Source organism: Syzygium oleosum, unplaced genomic scaffold, assembly GCF_021117445.2.
Source record: "Syzygium oleosum isolate NSW1041296 unplaced genomic scaffold, Sole_v2.1 Sole_v2.12, whole genome shotgun sequence".
Lineage (NCBI taxonomy): Eukaryota > Viridiplantae > Streptophyta > Magnoliopsida > Myrtales > Myrtaceae > Syzygium > Syzygium oleosum.
This window is the reverse complement of record NW_026607496.1, coordinates 7,126,779-7,147,442: the sequence shown is the minus strand read 5'-3', so window position 1 is coordinate 7,147,442 and position 20,664 is coordinate 7,126,779. Positions and strand designations below refer to the sequence as shown.

The 20,664-nt window shown below is 40.5% G+C and overlaps 3 protein-coding genes across 6 annotated transcripts; 2 read left to right on the top strand and 1 right to left on the bottom strand.

The window, feature by feature from the left end:
* Nucleotides 1–1,728: 1,728 nt before the first annotated feature.
* Nucleotides 1,729–4,115, top strand: LOC115672309 (actin-depolymerizing factor 1). Of its 2 annotated transcripts, none has more exons than XM_030594092.2 (3): nt 1,729–1,899; nt 3,020–3,285; nt 3,508–4,115. In XM_030594092.2, the coding sequence occupies exons 1-3, from the start codon at nt 1,897–1,899 to the stop codon at nt 3,656–3,658; spliced, it is 420 nt and encodes a 139-aa protein (XP_030449952.1). In that variant the 5' UTR covers nt 1,729–1,896; the 3' UTR covers nt 3,659–4,115. The 2 variants fall into 2 exon arrangements, 1 of the variants encoding a protein (XP_030449952.1); XR_004004712.2 differs by lacking the exon at nt 1,729–1,899 and having other exon boundaries at nt 3,003–3,285; nt 3,508–3,820; nt 3,953–4,115.
* A 6,981-nt stretch (nt 4,116–11,096) lies between these two features.
* LOC115672167 (uncharacterized) lies at nt 11,097–11,883 on the top strand. The gene has a single exon (XM_030593935.2). The coding sequence runs from the start codon at nt 11,306–11,308 to the stop codon at nt 11,690–11,692; it is 387 nt and encodes a 128-aa protein (XP_030449795.1). The 5' UTR covers nt 11,097–11,305; the 3' UTR covers nt 11,693–11,883.
* LOC115672166 (short-chain dehydrogenase TIC 32 B, chloroplastic-like) lies at nt 11,827–14,433 on the bottom strand. Of its 3 annotated transcripts, none has more exons than XM_056316757.1 (8): nt 13,887–14,433; nt 13,434–13,696; nt 13,228–13,307; nt 12,978–13,131; nt 12,809–12,887; nt 12,475–12,559; nt 12,346–12,392; nt 11,827–12,226 (listed from the first exon to the last, which is right to left on the bottom strand). In XM_056316757.1, the coding sequence occupies exons 1-8, from the start codon at nt 13,914–13,916 to the stop codon at nt 12,053–12,055; spliced, it is 912 nt and encodes a 303-aa protein (XP_056172732.1). In that variant the 5' UTR covers nt 13,917–14,433; the 3' UTR covers nt 11,827–12,052. The 3 variants fall into 3 exon arrangements, with proteins under 3 accessions (XP_056172732.1, XP_056172731.1, XP_030449794.1); XM_056316756.1 differs by having other exon boundaries at nt 12,475–12,556; nt 13,434–13,665; nt 13,887–14,425; XM_030593934.2 differs by having other exon boundaries at nt 13,434–13,665; nt 13,887–14,421.
* Between the last annotated feature and the right edge of the window lie 6,231 nt (nt 14,434–20,664).

The window sequence follows — 20,664 nt, the reverse complement described above, 5'->3', positions numbered from 1 at the left end:
GTGATGGACACGTCGCACTCTTGCAAGCCAAGATAATTAAATTGTTTTTCGAGGACGGGGGGAGGGGGGCGCAAAAATTCAAAATCTGACGCCGTTAAACTCCGCCGTTAATGTGCCAACGGCCATCCTGTCTTGCCAAGCAAAAATATCAGTACCTGTATAAACTATAGTCACGAACCATATTATACGCTGCAGCCTACAGCCTAGCCAAGCCGTGCTTAGAGCTCTTCTATTATAGGGGACTGATCTAAGAAAAATATCATTAGCATAAAATTTTCTCTGTCCAAACGGGTTTGACATCGAGACACGTGTCCATATTTATGTTAAGTAATCGTCTGCACTGACAAGTGTCTTGATCGGAAATTGTTTGTGCAATGGAATTTCATGGTATAAAAATCTAGTTGTAGGAAGAAAATCTCCCTGAACAAAATATAATTATTGTTGAGAAAAAAGGGGCATGTAATTGAGGAGGGAAAATAAAAGGGAATAGAAAGGGTATAGCCATACGATGGCGAGTAATCTTATAAGATCTTTGGAGTGAATTCAGAGATGAAATGAATGTTTTCTAGTAAAAGAAAATAGATAGCTAACGAACCTAGGGCTTGTGAGCTATATAATTTGTGCGTAACTAAAAATTGATTGGTCGAAACTAGAGCACGATAAAATGGGAACATGATGGATCGAAGTTGGACTTTGAGCAGTGAAGCTCCACAACAACCTTATAACGTTCTCGGTCATGGTATTTTAACCCATAAGAACTTCATGAACATCAAATGTTTGGCCACGTATGATAAGCTTTGAATCAGCCGGTAAACACTCCCGTCATAAAATACAATTTCTTTCTTAATGAAGGTAGCCTGTCAAACAAATGGGTCGGGTAAAAACTAGTCCAACCCAAATTGACCCATTTTTATCCGTTTTAATTTATTTCAATGCAATACAAATCTAATGACCCATACTCAACCCAATTCATATTCGACTAGACATTTATTGCTAAAACGCTTTACCCAAACTAAGGTGAAATCACGAAGTAAGCGAACGCGAGATCGAGAGAAAGTGAAGAGAGAGTCATAGAGGTGGGACGAGTCAAAGTAAGTCGCGAACCTATTCAACACCCATATTAAGCCTATTTATGACCTATAGAATCGAGTCTAACTCATTTACCGAATATAACTAACCTATATAACAACCCGGTCCATTAAATATGAGTTAAGAAAATGGTCAATGACTGAAAGGTATTCACCCCCGGTGACAAGGGTTCGGGGCTGATGAGAGTGAAGACACGGCGCAAACGCCGGAGTCACGAACTCATCGGCGCCGAACAAAACTCGCTGCATCTGTCTAGTCTCCACTAGTCTCTTCCGTTAGGACCATCTGCACTACTATACTACTTACCGTCCGTTCATACTTCAAGCCCTCGCTTGAGCCAAGGAATAAGGTCGATTAACTTGGGGCTAATCAGCTCGCATTAGCCCTAACGAGCCGGCCGAGCAAAGTCGGCTCCAGCGAGCCGAGCCGCAGCTCTCGCTACGTATCCCCGCGTATAATACTCGCCCGTCGTGGCGCGCTCTGATTGGCCGGGCTCGCTGGGACACGCTCTTCTCTCTCTCTCGCGCGCGCGCAAGCACACACGCTCTTCATCGCGACCTCCATCTTCCTCTCTCTCTCTCTCTCTCTCTCTCCCACGGAAACCCACCGAATAAAAGGAGACTTCACAACTCCGTCTTCCTCCCTCTCTCTCTCCCCCTCATAGAGCTCCAGCTGGCTTCTAGAGAGAGAAACTCTCCTTCCCACCTCCTTCAAAATTCCTCCGCCTCTCTCTCCCCCCCCCCTCGATCGACCGACCGACCGACCGACCGACCCTCGCTCGCCGATCGCTTCCCGAGGATTTCGGAGATGGTGAGTTCTCTTACTCCTTCTCCTAAGGTTTGGTCCGCTAGGGTTTCCGAGAGCTCGCGATCTAAGTTCCTCCGCCGAGCGATCGTGGGAAGCCGATTTCGCGGAGCAGTTTCTCTTCGTGCTGTTCGGTGCGCGTCTCGGTTCGATTTGTAGCTTCCGAGAGTGTTCTCTTTACCGCCGATGTTGTCGGCGCGCTTGATCCGTCGCCGATTTTCGCCCGCGGAGCTCCTCTCCTTCTTTTCGCTGGAGCACCGGCCGGTTCGATCGGATTGACAGTGAGTGAATGAACTGCTCGTTTCGTGTTTCCTTGACGCGAAGATCTGGCTCGATTTGGTTGGGCCGTGTAATTCCCATTCGATTGCCGTGGGATGACGCCGCCGTATCGTGAACTTCTGCGATCGTGTTCGTTTCTTTTTGGGAACAGGTTGAGCGCTGGAGAGTAATTCATTGCGTTTGAGAATTTCGCGATTCGATGTCTTTAACGTAGGGTTCTGTTGACGGAGGATGACTATATGCATGTTGCTGTTACCAATCTCTGAGCGTAGATACACGCAGCCATATGCAGCTGTTGCTTGCGGTCTTGATCTGGTTTTTTCCAAGCAACTCGTGTGTCTTTCGAAGAGAAGAGATCTGATAACTGATAACTGGTGGGTTCTGGCTTGTGCCTGTTCAAGAACCTAAGCTGCATTTTAGCAAGAGATAGATGGTAAATGCGCGTGTCTGATGGATTGGTTCCTCCATCTGGCTGGGAGAGGATGGGGCAGGAGAAGAATACATTTGTTGGAGATCATATATTGTAAACGAGTTAAGGGAAAAGTGAATCGTAGTTTCGAAGTAGCTATTGGTTAATATTGTTACCTTTAGAACGGTGACTGAAGCAAAGCGTGACTTCTTCGCGCCTTTGATCTGTCATTGGTTAATGAATACCAAATTTGAGATTTTTGAGAATTGTTATTATAGTTTGTTAGACATCACACTGCAAAGTGTTCCGTATTTTTTTGTAATCATGGAGACAGTTGTTTCCTGTGTTGATATCCGTCTTTCTGTGTCTCTCAACTAACTGTACCTGGAATTTAATTTCTCGAGGTAGCTGATATCTATGGCATATTCTTTTTCACAGGCCAACGCTGCATCTGGTATGGCTGTTCATGATGACTGTAAGTTAAGGTTCTTGGAATTGAAGGCCAAGAGAACCTATCGCTTCATAGTGTTCAAGATAGAGGAGAAACAGAAGCAAGTTGTCGTGGAGAAGGTTGGAGAGCCAACTGAAAGCTATGAAGATTTTACTGCCAGTCTTCCTGCTGATGAGTGTCGATATGCTGTCTATGACTTTGATTTTGTCACCGCGGAGAACTGCCAGAAAAGCAGAATATTCTTCATTGCATGGTATGCTTTGATACAGACATAGCTGATTGACATATATATGTGTGTGTGCTTGTAATTACTCTCACATTAATGTTTCCTGCCTTTCACTGCGTTAGAAAATCCAACCAAAAGCTATTGCCACGTCCTCTGACATCATACAATGTGTACTAGTCACTAATATTTACGATGTGGTTTGCAAGTTAATCTGGTCTTTTGAGTTAATTTTAATATCGTCCTATAAAGGTCTCCTGATACGTCGAGGGTCAGAAGCAAGATGATTTACGCAAGCTCCAAAGATAGATTCAAGAGAGAGCTTGATGGAATTCAGGTTGAATTACAAGCAACTGATCCCACTGAGATGGGTCTTGATGTTATTAGAAGCCGTGCTACCTGAATTTGCATTGCAGCCATGCAACTGGAGATTCCTCAATTCAGTTTCCTTATTTTTGAGTGAAATGTCTATAGCTTGGGGATGGTGAACTTGGCTAGGCACGGTATAGACTTTCCAGGTCTTACCATTCATTATCTTATTCTTCTTGGATATTTGTGGTTTCAGGTATGGCATGTTTTTGATTGTTCGTAATGCAAACTATGAGTGCGTACTTGTAGTTTTGTCATTTTACATTTACGAGCTAATATGTACCTGTTTGTGGCGGTAGCTGATTACCAACTTCTTACTTTTTCTCAGTCTTGTCTCTCTGGATTTGCTGAAAACCAGAACACCTTCTGAACTTATTTGCTGATTTAATGATTCTGTACTAAACAATCTGTGAGTGGATGAGGTAATATTTTCTATGTGAACCTTTCGTGGAGGTTGTAGTAGACTGGAATAATTTATCTTCCTTTGTGAATCTTTTATTGACTTGCACTCCAATATCCAAATTGCCTTATCAGCAGACCTATTATGGTTCTGCTGCTGCAAATAAATACGTACGCAGTGTGAGTTCCGTTCTGTATTCCTCTACACATCATTCTGGTCCTTTGCAATGAATTATACGCTTTGACCTGTACAAGTTTCTTGTAATAGACAAAGCTGAAGAGAGATCCTTCATGCATCTGTCATGCGGTCACTGAACATCGATGTTGACAACCTTAAGTAGATTCTCAACTATTAAAGTTGGTTAGAAAGGATAAGAGTAGTTCTAGTCGTTTAACTTTTGGAACCGATTTGTATATGAGGATAGAAGATGAGAGATCATGCTGCTAGAAAGTTATGTGCTGCTATTGCTCCTCTTCAGTGGGTAATGTAGTGGGTTTTTATTTGTTTTGTGTTAGTGCATCCGTCTAAGAATCCTGAAACCTGTAGCTCCCAAGGTGGGTGAGGGCTGCCTTAACTTAACTGGTGCTTGCGCTTTGATTCTTTATCGAACACCGTAGATAAGTTGAACCATTCATTTTAGAAAAGAACAGAGTATGTTATAGATCTGCGTTGGAAGACTCGAATGCACCTCTGTTTTGGCTTTTGCTTTCTTCGGAGACACCAATTGAAAAGATATAATTTGAGATGGGTAGAACTACGAATTCATCGAGGACAACCTTCACAATACGGTGAGCTATATATACCTAGTGAATATATGTCACTGGGAATTTTGTAGCGAAACGCCTGCCGAAGGTATTGCCCTATTGCAATTACTGTTCGTGCTAGTTGTCGATTAGATAGTGTCTACACTAGCAAGCAAGCTCCGAGATTTGCAACTCGTCTAGCTTGGGTGTGGGAGGCAGGCCTTTGCTTCTCAATCAATCGATACGATGTTCGCTAAAATTCTGTGATTGTGCTATGCTATGGAGGGAGTTCACTTTTAATCCAAGAAAGGTACTTTAAGACATCATTTACTTTGCGTCGACTCGTCCTAATTCATCAACCCTAATGTTTCGATCTTAAATTCTGGTGAGCAAAGGTTTGAAAAATGAAATGGACTACCGGAAAACAATGGGCAAGTAGATTGCCTGTGTGTTCGCATCGTTTACTTCAAACTACCAAGTTTTAACCCAAGATATTAACTAGAAACAGTTTGCCACCGTAACATCATCGAAATTTTTATATTGCCGTACAATATAGAATCACTATAAACTAGTGAGTCAAGCAAGGCATACAGTAAGAGTTTAATGTCCTCATTGAAGATTACCGAAGTTTAGGGAAAATTACCAAAAGAATTTTAAATCTGTTGCACTTGTGTTAATTCAGTCTTAAACATTTTAATTTGGCTAATTTAGTCATAAATTTTTTGACAATTTGTCAATTGAGTCATTCCGATCGATTTTGGATGGAAATTGCTAACGTGGACGTCGACCGTTCTATGTGGCATGACCGGCACTGACGTGGACAATTTTAAAAAAAAAAATTAAAATTTTTTCTAAATTTTTTTATTATTTTATCTTTCTTTTCTTTTCTTCATTGTGGTTGACCCTCTCTAGCCACTAGGTCGCTAGCGAGGGCCTTCGTGGCCCTGCCGGCCATGGGTGAGGGCCGCCTTGCTCGCGGCCGGTGACCCCCATTGGCAAAATGAAAAAAAAAGCAAAGAAAAAAAGAAAAGAAAAAAAAATCATAAATTTTTTTTAAAATTTTTTACAAAAACCATTCCAGTCATCGCCTGCCGTGTCACCTAAATACCCAGCGTCCATGTCAGCAATTGGCAAATTGTGAAAATATTTATGACTAAATTGGCAAAACTGAAAGGTTTAAGATTGAATTGACAGGAAAATTACCAAAACAGTCCTAAACCTATTGCAATTGTACCAATTCAGTCATAAACCTTTTTTTTTATGTCAATTTAGTTCTAAACCCTTTGTATTTGTGCTAAGTCAGTCCATCTGGCTAATTTTGGCCAGCTGGTGCTGACGTGGCAATTTTAAAAAAATTTTAAGATTTTTTTCTCTTTCTTTTTTTTTTTTCCTATCTTCTTCCCTAGTTGGTCGCCGGATAGGCCAAAGGCTGAGGCTGGCGAGGGCGAGCCTCGACCTTGCCTAGTGACGGTGAGGCCGCCCAAATATAGCGAGACCTTGCCTAGCAACGGCGAAGCCGCCCAGATCTGGCGAGACCTCGCCGTCGCTGGGTGAGGTTGAGCTCGCCTGGCCATGGCGAGGCTCGATCTCGCCCTCGCTAGTGTCGGTGAGGGTGAGCCTCGCCAGTGGCCGGCGAGTTTGGTCGGTTGCCAAGAAGATAGGAAAATACAAGAAAGAGAGAAAAAATAAAAAAATTTGAATAAAAAATTTAAAATTGCCACGTCAACGTCGGCTGAAAGGTTGGCGTCCATGTTAGCACCGGCTGGCCAAAATTGGCCGGATGGACTGAATTTGCACAAATACAAAAGGTTTAGGACTGAATTGGCGCAAAAAAAAGTTTAGTACTGAATTGGCACAAATGCAATAGGTTTAGAACTGTTTGGTAATTTTTTTCGAATTGACACAAGCGTAATAGGTTTAAGACTCTTTTTTGATAATTTTGCCCCCAAAGTTTATTGACAATAAAAGTAAATTGCATACTATTAACGGGAACACACTAAACTTTAGTGGGGATTTGAGATTTCACAAATTTAATGTAAGGTAGAATTGCTAAAGTTCATGGCATGGCAAGTTCTTGAAATTTTTTCAGTATCGCCGGATGTGGGGGCCTCAACTCTTTTTTTGTTCAATCTATTATCCAAACTTGTGAAAATTGGTCTAATGTAGTCATCCTATTAGAAATGTTTTGGCATCCACTTGGAGTCCATGCGTCATATCCAGGGGTGAGCGGTTCTAAGTCCCTTACAAGTTCCACCTAAAACGTGGAACCTACCCTTGGGTACAGGTTCTTCATTTTTTGGAACTTGGAATCTACCCGTTGAAACTTGGAACTTGGAACCTACCCTGAAACTAGGGTAGGTTCCAAGGTCTAATAGGTTCTTTTTTTTTTTAATTTCATTTTTAGTTAAACAAAACAAAAATGAGCACAATAATACTGAACAAGCTAGTCATTCACCAAAGAGAATACAAAAGACTAGTTTTCCTGGCATCATGGTTCAAATAAATACAATTAAAATGAGAAGTCATTGCGTGAATCGATACTCGGGATGAGTGATTCCATGTTCCGTACAGGTTCCACCTAGAACCCAACCATAAGAACAAGTTCTTCATTTTTTGAAATTTAGAACCTACCCTATCACACGTTTCAGGTTAGTTCTAGGGTCTACCCAGGTTTCCCCTATATTATTAATTAAACAATTGTAATGAATCATCACCTTTAATAATCACCATTTGCTGCTTTGATCCACTGACCACAATTTATATTTAGACACACGAATAATATGAAATATTAACAAGTCATAAAATGAAAGCTCATATTAGTGGTTCCGGATTTTACACTCATCATCTAACGCCATGAAACACCATAGAATCACATGAAGACATAGACCAAGACAAAACACAAAAAACTTATTGAATTTCTAGGTTACACCTACCTGGAACCTGAAACTTACCCGTCGAAATAGGTTTCTCAATTTTTGGGACCTGAAACCTATCATGTATACCTTGGAACTTACATGTTCCCATCGGTCAAGTTCTCAAGTTTCAGGGTAGAACCTGGAACCATGCTCACCATCGCCGCCAACCATATGTCTCTCTCAAAGCAGAAACAACACCGTCCTTTGCCACAGCCCACCATTGCCGCCACCCATTGCTGCCCATAGGCTTGAACACAACCACTGTCGCCAAACTTGACCAATAGTGGCCACTGCCTCGGCGGCAAAGCATAAAACCCCTCACCAGTATCAGTCGCCTCCGTGTCGAAACCTACTTATATGAAGAATAGAATCGACTTTACCACCACCATACAACTCCCCGGCGCAAACTCCCATCTCTTTGTCACAGATAAGTGGCATCTAAGGTTGCGCAACCTCCAGTGGTGGCGGGGTCTCCACCGTACAACAATAATTTGCATAAAATCCGAGTAGCAGCATCCGGTGAATGATTATCTTTAACTCATCGTCCTAGCTGCATTAACTCTTGTCATGTATAATTCGAACTGTCTTCTAGTTCTTTTCTTTAATCGTCTTAAGACGATTTTTAATATGGTCAAGCTCATGATCAACACTAAACCTCTCTTTTATTGCGTCAACAACTCAAGCAAGTGAAAGAGGATTTGAGTGCACTTTTTTTTTTTTGGGTCGTAGAATTTGAATGTACTTGAAGGAAGGCTCGTTTCTTTTATGAGTTTCATCGGCAAGGATTTCATGTAGCATATGTTCCATGGGCTTGGACCACCTAAATTGGTTGTTCTTTTCCATTTTCCTTGCTTCTACCCATTGCTATAATTATGCGATTGCTCTAGCTAACAGAACATTCAAATATCTGTCCTAGATTTATTCGTGAGGGTACTCTTAATGGATTAGGACCATTCAGGACGGAGTGGAAGACGGGAGACGATTCTTGAACGAGGAAAATGACCCAATGACTTTGAAAGAATTGAACGAGGAACCATTAGACTGAATTATTTGGGATGTCAGTGCCCATAAGTTAAGGGAACCTAACGGAGTTGTAGCGAAAGCGAGTCTTCTTAAGTCAATTGTCACTGCTTATGGATCGTACATGGACGGTAATTGGAGCTAGCTGTTCTCTTAGGGTTCCCTCCTACCCCCAATAAATATTTATACTACTGTTTTATTGACTAGAAGCAGCCGCCCTTGAAAGATTGTGTAATAGCTATCGGTCATTGATCCAATTTGAGTACTCTTCAAGATAGACATCAACAGAAAAATGAAGAGCAAGGGAGTGCTCTTCGCCCACTGAATATCGCTCATTCCGTATGATAAAGATGCACACTAGGATAAATGATTAACATATTTAACATTAGGAGAATTGCAACTCACATATCCCACATGCGTGACATTGACATCTTCAAAAAATTCCTAGCCAAACAAGTAAATACATGACCATAGTTCAAAATGAGGCACGCAAAGAAAACAAAAAGAAAAAGAAGAATGGAGACATCATCGGCTTCTTCTAGTCCTTTTATATGGAGTACTCCACACTGCATTTGCAATCCTATCCTTTTTGAAATGTCCATTCCCTATTTCCTCTCTCTTCTTTATGTGTTAGTTCAACTCTTGAATTTTCTCTCCCAGATTCTATTTATCTATTCAACTCTTCCACGATAGAGTCATTAGGATCCACTCCCATAATAAAATTGCGAGTGATGCAACAAATTAGAAGAACATGTTTTCAAAATGACCAAAAAGGTTCGGTATGCAAGTGCTCTTTTGATTGTTGTTCCCACGGAGTACTTCTCATTTTCGGGTGGATGATCACCGAACTCCTTCTAATGGTGTCTAACGCCATGATACAAAGGAGAAATGATCCCCCGTTGGTTCCATAACCAGCATCGGCAATATAATACTTTTATACAAATTATAAATAACTTTATCTCAAACATACTATTCTCAATTTCACAACAATTTTAAACTCCATTTTCATACCTTTAGGAATATTCAATTCATTAGGCTTTGTAAGTGCATCGGATAAAATACAAGAATCGGGTGTGTTGCCCTTCCAGCCAACTAATACATAAATAGATTTCAAGTGAAATGTAATAACAGCTAAAACATTACGTGGCATTCCATCCTTTTGAACACGAAATTTTCCTTGAATTTTAAGAGGAACCAATGCACGCACCGGAGTTCCATCTATTGCTCGGAAAAAAAAATTTCGACCAAATTTTTTTTTTGACGTTTTTCTGAGCCTAATTCGCTAAAATAATCCTAACTTTAAGTCTAATTTCAGTTTTGCCTCACTTTTTTTTTTTATCTAAGACAAAATCCCAAATTTTTAGTTCAGCCTTAAATCTGCCTTGAACTTTTTCTTTTGTCCAAAAGAAAATCACTAACTTTAACTCTAATCCCACATATGTTCTGAATTTTTTTTTTTGTTTGGAAAAAAATCACAAACTTTCATTCTAGTCTCAGATCTGCCTCCGTTAATCTCCCGTCCAAAAATCTTAATTAGTTGCTTGAGATGACATTTTGTCACGTTGGTGACAAATTCGCATCAACAAGGTGACGTGAAAAATTATCTTTAAAACGAAACCGTTCTTTGATATGAAAGTCAGAGAAATTAGGGACGACTAACGATGACATTTAGACAAAGGGCTAACAAGAACGGATTTGGAACCAGAATTAAAATTGGTGATTTTTTTTAGACAGAAAGAAAAAAGTTTGGTTTGGTTTTTTTGTAAGGGTTAATACCACGAAAAACCCCAAACTGGTACACATGTGACAAATTTACTCCAAACTAATTTTTTGACCATAAAAAATCCCAAACTGGTATACCTGTGATAAATTTACCCTTCGTTAGTTTTTGTTAAATTTTACCATCAAATTGTAGAGTTGGATGTCACATGGCAGTTGGCCGGTATACTGATTTGGGGTTTGACCTTCTGTTTGTCATATGTATACAGGTTTGCGATTTTTCGTGATATTAATCTAATTTAACCAAAACTAGCAAAGGGTAAATTTGTCACAAGTACATCGGTTTAGGATTTTTGATGGTCAAAAAATTAATTTGAGGTAAATTTATCACACAAATGTATCGGTTCGGGGTTTTTTCTGCTAAGAAAGTCAGTTTGGGGTAAATTTTTCACACGTATCATTTAAGGATTTCTCGTGTATTAAATTCTTTATTTAGGGAAAAAAACAGTTTAAGGTACAATCGGGACAAACCTAAGCTTGAGGCTTTTAAGGAAACGCCTTTCGGCCAAAAGAGAAACTCCCACCTCCACCTCCACCTCCACCTCCACCTCCACCTCGTGCCCCCAACGGTTCTCGACGTCGACACGTGTGGCGAAGCTGTACACGCCAGGCGAGCCGTTGAACCGAACCCAGCCGAACACACTCCCTCCCACTCTCTCAACAGAAGTCAAACTCACATCAAACCCCACTCTCTCTCTCTCTATCTCTACTTTTCATCTTCCCCCAACCCACCAAATCCAACCCCGCACCCCTCACGGCGGCCCGGCCTCTCCACTGATCCCCTATTAAACCGCCGCCGCCGCAGCCGTTGCCGACCCCTCATCATGGCTCTCCTCTCCGCCCTCCTCGACCGGATCCTCACGCGCCGCCCCCGCCCCCTCCTCCTCTACGCCGCCGCTTGGACGGCCCTCCTCACCGCCACCGTCGCGGTGGCCTCCTTCTCGCCCGAGCTCGCCTTCGTGTCCGCCGTATCGCCCTCGTCCGCGTTCACGCGGGAGTGCGGCGGCGGCGGCGGCCCCAGCCCGGACGACGTGGTGCGGGTGCCGGTGGACCTGCCCGGGGAGGTCGTGTGCCTGCCCGCCCACCTGTTCTCGAGGTCCCGGGCCGACCTGGTGGTGCCGCCGGTCTTCGCGGCGGTCGTCGTGGCCGGGTCAGCCCTCGTGGTCAGGGCTCTGGCTTTGGGCGAGGAGGACGACGCCCCTCCGTTCTGATGATCGTCGTCGGAGATTCTTTGGATCATGCTTTTAGTAATATTTGTATCTCCGCATCTTTTCGCGGAGGAATCGATTTCTTTCCTCTCATGATTCTCTCTCTTGTGTACTGAATCTTCTGTAGATGATGGTGATACTGTACGAACTGCATAATGAATAAAAAGGGTGGAAGGAGAAACCATTTGAATTCACTGAGACAGTCATGCAGATACAGTTGCTGTAGGAGATGGTGGTGGAAGGCCAACATCACCATGTACAAAAGCAAAGGGGCAAACACCAATCTTTGCAAATCTATGTATTTCATTATATATTTGCGGAGTCCTAAAGCTTTGGTTTGCGAAGTAGATCCTGGTTTTTATGTCAGCCCTTGGAGGCCGAATCTACCAGCTCGTTGCTGAAATCCCACAGCTTCTTGGCCAGATGCTCGTCCCGGGCGAGCGCGCTCGGCTCCGTCTCGTTGCATTCCATGAAGTATTTCCCCGTCACGCCCTTGAGGCTCGGATGGAGCGCGATGTAGCAAGTCGTGGCCGCTCCCTGAGTCAGATGACCATGTGGTGTGACGAAACCGAAGTGAAAATCCGCAAGTATTTCTCTTGCGTCGTATCGTGACGATGTGAATACTTTAACGAGGTTGGAATGATTCACCGATTTACCTGTGGTACGTTCTTCCATAGCAGATACGTGAACATCCTAAAGATTCCTGCATTGCAGAAGAGTGCAAGAAATGTAATGAAATTTCTAAAACTTACTCATTGAGATCACTCCATGGTTCTATAACTTACTCGCGGCGATGAAAGAATGTCTCATGAGATTCGTCATGATCAGCCCCGGATGCAACGAGTTGACTGTAATATTTGCACCCTCCTGCTGCATTTGCGGTATACAAACGTTAGAACTCGGAATGTGTATGACTGGAAACGCGCAAAGATGGGAATCCGGTGTACAATTTGATGGAGGGAGACCGAGAAAGAGGGCCATGTCAAGTTTGACTTCTTACGAAGATTTTGGTTACCCTCAACTGATGATCGTGGAAAATTAATCGATGAGGCCTCAAAATGCAACAATCGGAAATTATCCACGATGATTTTGGATTCCGACAAAACGGGTGATAGTCACCTGCAAGCGGCGAGAGAGCTCGTTGGCATGAAGTATGTTTGCTAATTTGGACTGACCATATGCCTTCTTGTCAGAATAACTGAACCAAAAAAGAAGAAACGCAAAAGTGTGAGTAACAAGTCAGACCAATGGCTATCAGAAGTAGAACATCAAGAGAGAGTTTGCATACCTGAGCTCATCATTGATGTCATCGAATCTAATTCCTTCCTGGTAAGTGTGCAGATGAGCTATGGAAGACAGATTCACGATGCGTCCCTCGATGCCGGAAACTCTTGCGGTCGCTTTCATCTTGTCCAGGAGGAGGTTTGTCAGCAGAAAATGTCCTGGCCAATGAATGAGCGAAAAGGGGCATTCAGAATAGCCAACAGAGAGAATTTCATAAGGTTGAACCGAGGAAATTTTTGCAGAGATATAGCTACCGAGATGATTTGTGGCGAACTGCACTTCGAACCCGTCTTCCGAGAGCTGAAAAGGGCAGAACATAATCCCGGCATTGTTGCTGAAACGAACAATTTAGCCTCATCAATACGAGAGCGCGAGAAATGACTTTTTTTTCCCATGTAGTTTGACAAGAAAGTCTGAAAAACTGAAGACAGAGTGAAGCGAGAGGCAGGGTGATTATTACATCAAGATGTTGAGGGGAAGATCAAGAGCAATGAAATTGTCGACAAATGATCTGATGGACTTCATGGAGCAGAGGTCCAATTTGAGGACATCCACGCGAGCGTCTCCATCATTGTTCAGAATCAGCCGTTTCGCTGCGTTCGCGGCATCCGTGTCTCTCGCGGCGATTATGACATGCGCTCCGCGCAAGGCTAGGACCCTCGCCGTCTCGAATCCGATGCCACTCCCTCCTCCTTGCAGATTATGCCAAATGGACAAGATCAACTTCAAGGCAAACACTCAAGATCAAACTATCTAAAGACTCGCACAAGTTACTCATCTTTCAAGATGAGCTTACATCACATCATGAAACACAGCTGGACAACAGAATCACGACGAACGAATTCAGTTGAACTGAATTGTAAGCCAGATCAAGAACAGAAGGTTGGAAAAATAAAAAAGAAAGAGAATTCACCTGTGACGATAGCTGTGACGTTGCTTGCATCAATGCCTTCAGTGACCTGCTCTGCAGTGGCGGCTGATCCAAACCCACTTGGGCCTCGCCGTCCTGTCACTAACGAGAAAATACTCATCTCCCCTGATCAACCCGAAACATAAAAAACTGCTAAAGGCAAAGAAGGAACAATCCCAAGTACGAAGATTCTCTGGAACAGTGCACGAAGAAAGTGAGAAATGGAGGACTGTTCTTATATTAGCTCAGATTGAAAAGGAAGGACAGACAGAGATCAGAGGAAGGAAGCCAAGCTGCAGTGCGCATTTATGGGTGCGAGTTAGTTTCAGGGTTAGGGTCTTTGGAAAAGGTGTGGCGTAGGTGCATTGAATGGTCACTTCACCTCTGTGGGAACTGGGAGTTAGGAACTGTACAACATTAGCTTCAACAACTCTTCAACTTTCTTAGTTGTAAAACTGGCCACGATTCATGAAATTCATGGGAGACGCAATGAATAACTGGCCATGATTCATGAAAAACAATACATTTACGTGTTTCGATCCTTCGCTTTTCATGGTTGAATTCAAGTACGAGTGGGCGCCTTTCATTTCTCATCTGCCGTGTGTCAAAAGGCTTTCAATCTCATTCCCACTTTCTTTCCACGATATATACATATCATGTGGAAAGAGACTTGGCATATTAAATGCGCGCCCTCGATTTTGGTGCGATTGTTTTTGTATGGTTTGCTTTGCTTGAGTAAACTTAGGCATTGAGAAAAATGTCTTTTCTTGAAAAATAAATAGTAAATTGTAATCAAGCTATATCGCCCGACATCCCAATAATTCGTTTGGAGACTCACTTCCTCTCATGGCTAATTTGGATATATGAGGAGGCCCCTTCTCAACGAATCAACTCTATTTTGCTTCGAGGAAATTTCACAGATTTTATGAGTTCTTTGAAGAATTTTAACGTGAACGAAAAGAAAATGCGATTGAAGAACCGACATCATGTTAGCATAGTATATCACACTTTCTCTAGTCTTATCGTAAATTAAATTGTTAATTTGGTGAATGGGAGATGATTAGTTTCATCTATTGTTTGATTTGGATTCATGGGCAAATCCGAGAAAATCGGCCAAGTATGGTGAAGTGGGTAGGACCCGAATATTAAATGGACTGATTAGCAATTAATTTCGAAATAATGGGAACATATTTAAGTTTGGGCAGAATTGTTTAATTTAATCTTGGCTTTGGTGACAAGATTGTAAGCAACTTCAGCTTTAAAGCAAAATATTATTTCTATTGACTTCGATTTTGTAAAGTGGACTGGGGACAATATAGCAAAATATTAATAGGCCTAGACTCGCTTTGGGGACAATTGTCCAACAAGTCATAAACCTATTGTATAGCGACCAATTCACTCCTAAATTTTACAATTTGACTAATTTAGTCTTAAACCTTTTGATAATTTGTCAATACAATTTTTTCGACCAATTTTGGCCGGAAATCGCTGATTTGGATGTCGGTCATCAGGCCGTTCTATGTGGCATGGCTTAACTGGTGCTGACGTAGATAATTTTTTATATAGATAATTTTTGTAATTTTTTTTTAATTTTGTGATTTCTTTTTATAAATTTTTTGACTTTTTTTTCTAAATAGCACTGACACACGACATGGCATGAAATAACACGCCGACACGTCATTTCTCAAAAAATAGAGAAATCCGACACATTGGGACACGTCGTATTTAATGTATATTTTTATATATACATAATAAATTATCATTTTTATTGATCTTTCAATCAAATTAATTTGATTTAAATCCACAAATAAATAAATAATAAAAAAAGAGTGTCGGACGAGTGTTGATGTCCGACACGTGTCTGACATGACACAGAGGCTCCCGGAGAGTGTCCGTGCTTCCTAGCTTTTTTCTTTTTTTCTTTTTCACCGTGGGCAAAAAAAGAGAAAATAAAAGAAAATAATTTATAAAAAAAATCATTATTTTAAAAAAATTGCAAAAATTGTTTTCGCCAACTATTTCCGGCCAAAATTGCTTGCAAGAGCTACATTGGAAAATCATTAAAAATTTTAGGATTAAATTGACAATTTGAAAGGTTTAGGACCGAATTGACCATCATACAATAGGTTTATGACTTTTTGTACAATTTTTTTCAATTTTTGAGGTCAATTAAGAACCAAGGTTTTACGATAAATTTGAATACCGGACGAGGGTTATGTGGTTGTATGGCTTCATTGGCATAATAGATAAATTGATTAAGTTTTATGATTTAAATTAGTGGGTTATCAATGCCATGCTTTTTATGCCATCGCCTATTTGCTAGAGAGCAAATTACTCTATATGAGTATGTGTATGAGACAATGCGAAATGACGCATTTGTACCATTTCGAGATGGGTCTCTACATATAGGGGTTATCGGTTTCAGGGTTGGTTGGTTCTCACCATAGAACCTGAACTGGACCGGTCCGATTGGGTTCCCAAGTATTTCCATGAGTCATTGATAATATCTTTCTTTGTTTTTTCCAATTCCCTGCAAGACTACAAGTTGTTGTTACGTAATTTAAACTCTCATTCTTTAGTGTTTTGGATATTTAATTAATGAATATCTCAGTGGAAAGACGCTAAAGGTGCGATAAAATATGATCAAATATCAGTAACTTGCTAATAAAAAAAAGTATCGGTTTAGTCCTGGTGGACCAGGTGGTTTGGTCCACACTTGAAATCGGACCGACAATCATCAGTTCCAAATTTTAGAAATTAGAAACCGCTCGGAACCGGCTAGTTCGCTCCGGTTCGGTTATATTCCTGATTCAATCCGATTCTAGCGTTTACCCCTATCTATAGGGTTGAGATGGCATGATATCCTTCTATTTTTACATGAGATAGGTTCACGACCCACTTAAATATGACGCTATGACATAAGGCTACTGGTGTGTGATATTATGGACTTGAGGTCCAAATTTGAGGAAAAGAAAAAGAATAATTATGTGATAGCTATCATCCTGTAGATGTACGGTAGTATATCTATCCTCGCTGATAGTGAGGACACGCGTGAAGAATAGACTAAGTCATGTCATAGATGGAGTTATGATTCAGTTCATATACGCTTGGGAAATGACAGTGATGATGTTTCATTAGTGGAAATGAATCATAACTAGAAGCGAATAGGGCTAGATGCTCATTTGCGTATATCGTAAGCTTGTAATGTGGGAATTGCGTATCATGGGATGTGTATGTTCATCCGCATGCATTTGGGTGTTAAAGTTGATTATTATCTCATGGCATCCATATTTATTTATTGCACACATGACAATAGTTATTTATAGGCCACGCATATCATGCATAATTCACATTTTCTTAATTGAGGTCAGATTATATGTTGGCTTCCTTTTCTAATATTGTTAAGTGATATTCCTAGGTTATTATTATTGTGTTGCCATGATCTCAGGTTGAGTAGTAAGTAGATCTCCTTATGTAGACCTAAAGCTTCAATCTATTGGATTTAGGCTCACTCCGGAATATTTTATAAATAACCGAGTTCAAGAAACGAGCAGTTTTATATTAGCACTTCTGCGGATTTCAAATGTACCGAATTAGAGCGATCCAACCAAAAAAAAAAAAAAAATTAGAGTGCGCAGGTAAAGATTTATGATTTCTTGTATGGAGAGTTTGTTCATGTGTAAGGAGGAATAGCAATTGTATATTTTAATTTGTAAGATAGTTTTATTCGAAATTTTTTTTAAGGAAAATTCAGTTTTTTGACATGATGTATGTCATAAATAATATGCTTTGCATTTTTGTCTTTATTTTTAGGGTTAATATCACGAAAAACCCCAAACTGGTACACATGCGATAAATTTACCTTAAACTAATTTTTTGACCATAAAAAATTCTAAATTGGTACACCTGTGATAAATTTACCTTCCGTTAGTTTCCGTTAAATTTATTGTCAAATTGCTGAGTTGGATGACACGTGATAGTTGACAGGTGTAACAGTTTAGGATTTCACATGTTTACCGATTTATGATTTTTCGTGGTATTAATCCAATTTAACAGAGGGTAAATTTGTTACAAGTGTACCGGTTTGGGGTTTTTGATGATCAAAAAAATTAGTTTGGGGTAAATTTGTCACAAATATACCAGTTTGGAGTTTTTCGTGGTCAAAAAATTAGTTCTGGATAAATTTGTTAAAAGTGTATCAGTTTAGGGTTTTTCGATATTAATCCTTATTTTTAAAACATTTGCACTTTTTTTTAAGGCTAAGCTCATTAGGAAAATCATGTTAAATGGGGGGGGGCTGATTAGGGGTAATTATGGCTCGACCATATCTCGACTCCATTTAAAACGATTCCTTCTATGGGATGGACCATGTGACCCATTGGGTTAAGGTAATCCAAAATGGATCATTACTCCATTGCCAGGATATATCATAATCGAGTCAAGATGAGTTAATCTGGGTTTACTACTCGAACGATTTGACTTAAATAACTCACAGATACTTTTTTCCAGCACGGTTGAGCTGGATATTTTAAGCTTTAACTCGAGTAGATCAAGTACCTATATAAATTTAAGCTCGATCCGACTAAAATTCACTTCAAATAATAAAACAAGAATTTAAATCTAAGTTTAGGGCGCGAAAAATGAATGATTTAGAAAACTCTTTTCAAAAAATAATCGCTTGATAACGAAAACAATTTTCATTGACTATTTTTTCATGTCATACTAGTGATCATTTTCTTGGAAAAGATTTTCTAAGTAATTCATTTTCCGCGAAACAAACGAACCCTTAAATTACACTCGAACTCAAATTTGAACTCAAGCTCAAACTTAGAATTTTTGGTAAGTGTATATAATCGTATTATATATCCGAAAATTTGGTTAGTCCACGAAAGACGGACCTGAACTTAGATGTATCGCTAGCCTTGGACTCTCCACTCAGATCGTGGTGACGAGCTCACCCCGTGGCCAATGGGGCATGGGCAAAATCTGCCGACTTAAATTGAATATTCTCCGGTAGATGGTTTATAATTTGCCAGTGCTGGACGTTCCCTTGACGTGCAAAAAAGTACATACACCCGTTTTACAGATATAAAAGTCATCAGGCCGGCGAACTCGAATCCAGTATTTTCTAGCTCAACTCGATATAATAGCCACCTAACTCGATCCGGGCAGGAAGAAAATAAACTTACCCACCATTTAGCCATTCCGTCGCATCGTCACGAGCTTTTCAAAGGTGCAAAAGGTTCAAAGAGCGGTTGGCGAATACAGGCTTTATTTCACATGCATTCCCCCCGTTACTCTGCAATTCATTCAATCATCTCACCTTTTCCTTTCCACCCACCCTCATTTATTCACAACCAGATTGCTGATCGCAGTTAACAGGGTGATTTGAAAGGTTAATCAATTTACCAGCTTAAACCTACCGGTTATAATTATCACCAGGTCGGTAGTGTAGTGCAGCATTACTGCTCATCGATTTTGATCTCCCACCACCCCCTCCTCTTTCCATTACCTACATTATGAACAAAGTTAGAATTAGATTCTTGCTAATTTTGCAACTTTGGTCCCTCCTATGAACACTATGATGGTCCAACAATACACATCACGTCGAGTCATGACGTATGCTTTTCGACTGTACCAATAGCAAAGCATCGAGCGTGTTGTGGGGTATCCATTTTTGGGAAGATGGTGACGCGATGCCATGAAATATGTAATGATTTTCCGTCACTATTGAATTTGTTGAGATTATTAATGTTGTAATATTAATGCAGAACAATTAGATCAACGCGAAATTGCCAGAGAAATAAACGATAAATAATAAGGACTCTAGAGGCTTATGTGGTGGGTCCAAGTGTCGGTGATTACTCCACGAAGAGAGTTAGTAGCAAATAATCTACTATAATTAGATAATCATATTTAAAATCGATCATATCCTTGGATGTTTTCCAATTCTAAATTATACCTAATTTCAAAGTGTTTACAAAAACAACTCAATTAGATGTAAAACTTACCGTCCAAAATCACCATGTGTTCAAGTCCAAAGCAAAAGCTTTACGTACGGCTATACGCTTCTTTTCCTTTTCCTTTCGTGTGGGTGCCGCAGGCAAAGAGGAATAAAAGTAAATCACTTGCTTTTTATTTATTTCTCCAACAAAGAACTTTTCACCCATAAAAATTAAAAAATTATACATTTATAAAATAGTATATGTGAGCCTCTAATTTCGTCTTGTAGTGCCGCAGAGATTTTCCTTTTTGTTTCAACTGTAACAGAAGCTCGTTTTTTTGAATTTCTTTGTGCGTTCAAACTTGGATAATTATCCAACCTAATCAAAACAAATCTCAACATATATATTTATATGCCCTTCAACAGATTCATTGGATTTCTTTCCTAAGATTTCATCCAATTGGTCGGGTTCCGTATACGGGCTAAAAGTCGAGACATAATTTAACTATTCACCACCTTGACTGACATTTAAAGTCAGGTCATAATGCTCATCATCTAAGCCAGCTCCCCAACACCCGACAGGCACTCACTTTTTACAAACATCAGTTGCGCTCAAACGAAGCTTGGGCTTCACCAAAGGAACGGGCATGGTCATCATGTCACAATTCTTCTGTAGCAATCTTTTTTACAACAACCTTAACCTTCGTTAAGATACTTTGATGAAATGGTACATGATTATGCTTCGTTTGCTCGTGATAAACTGGATTATATGTCAGAAATATCGTACTTTGGTTATCACAGTGTATATAAATGCTTTTATATTCCAATATAAAGTCT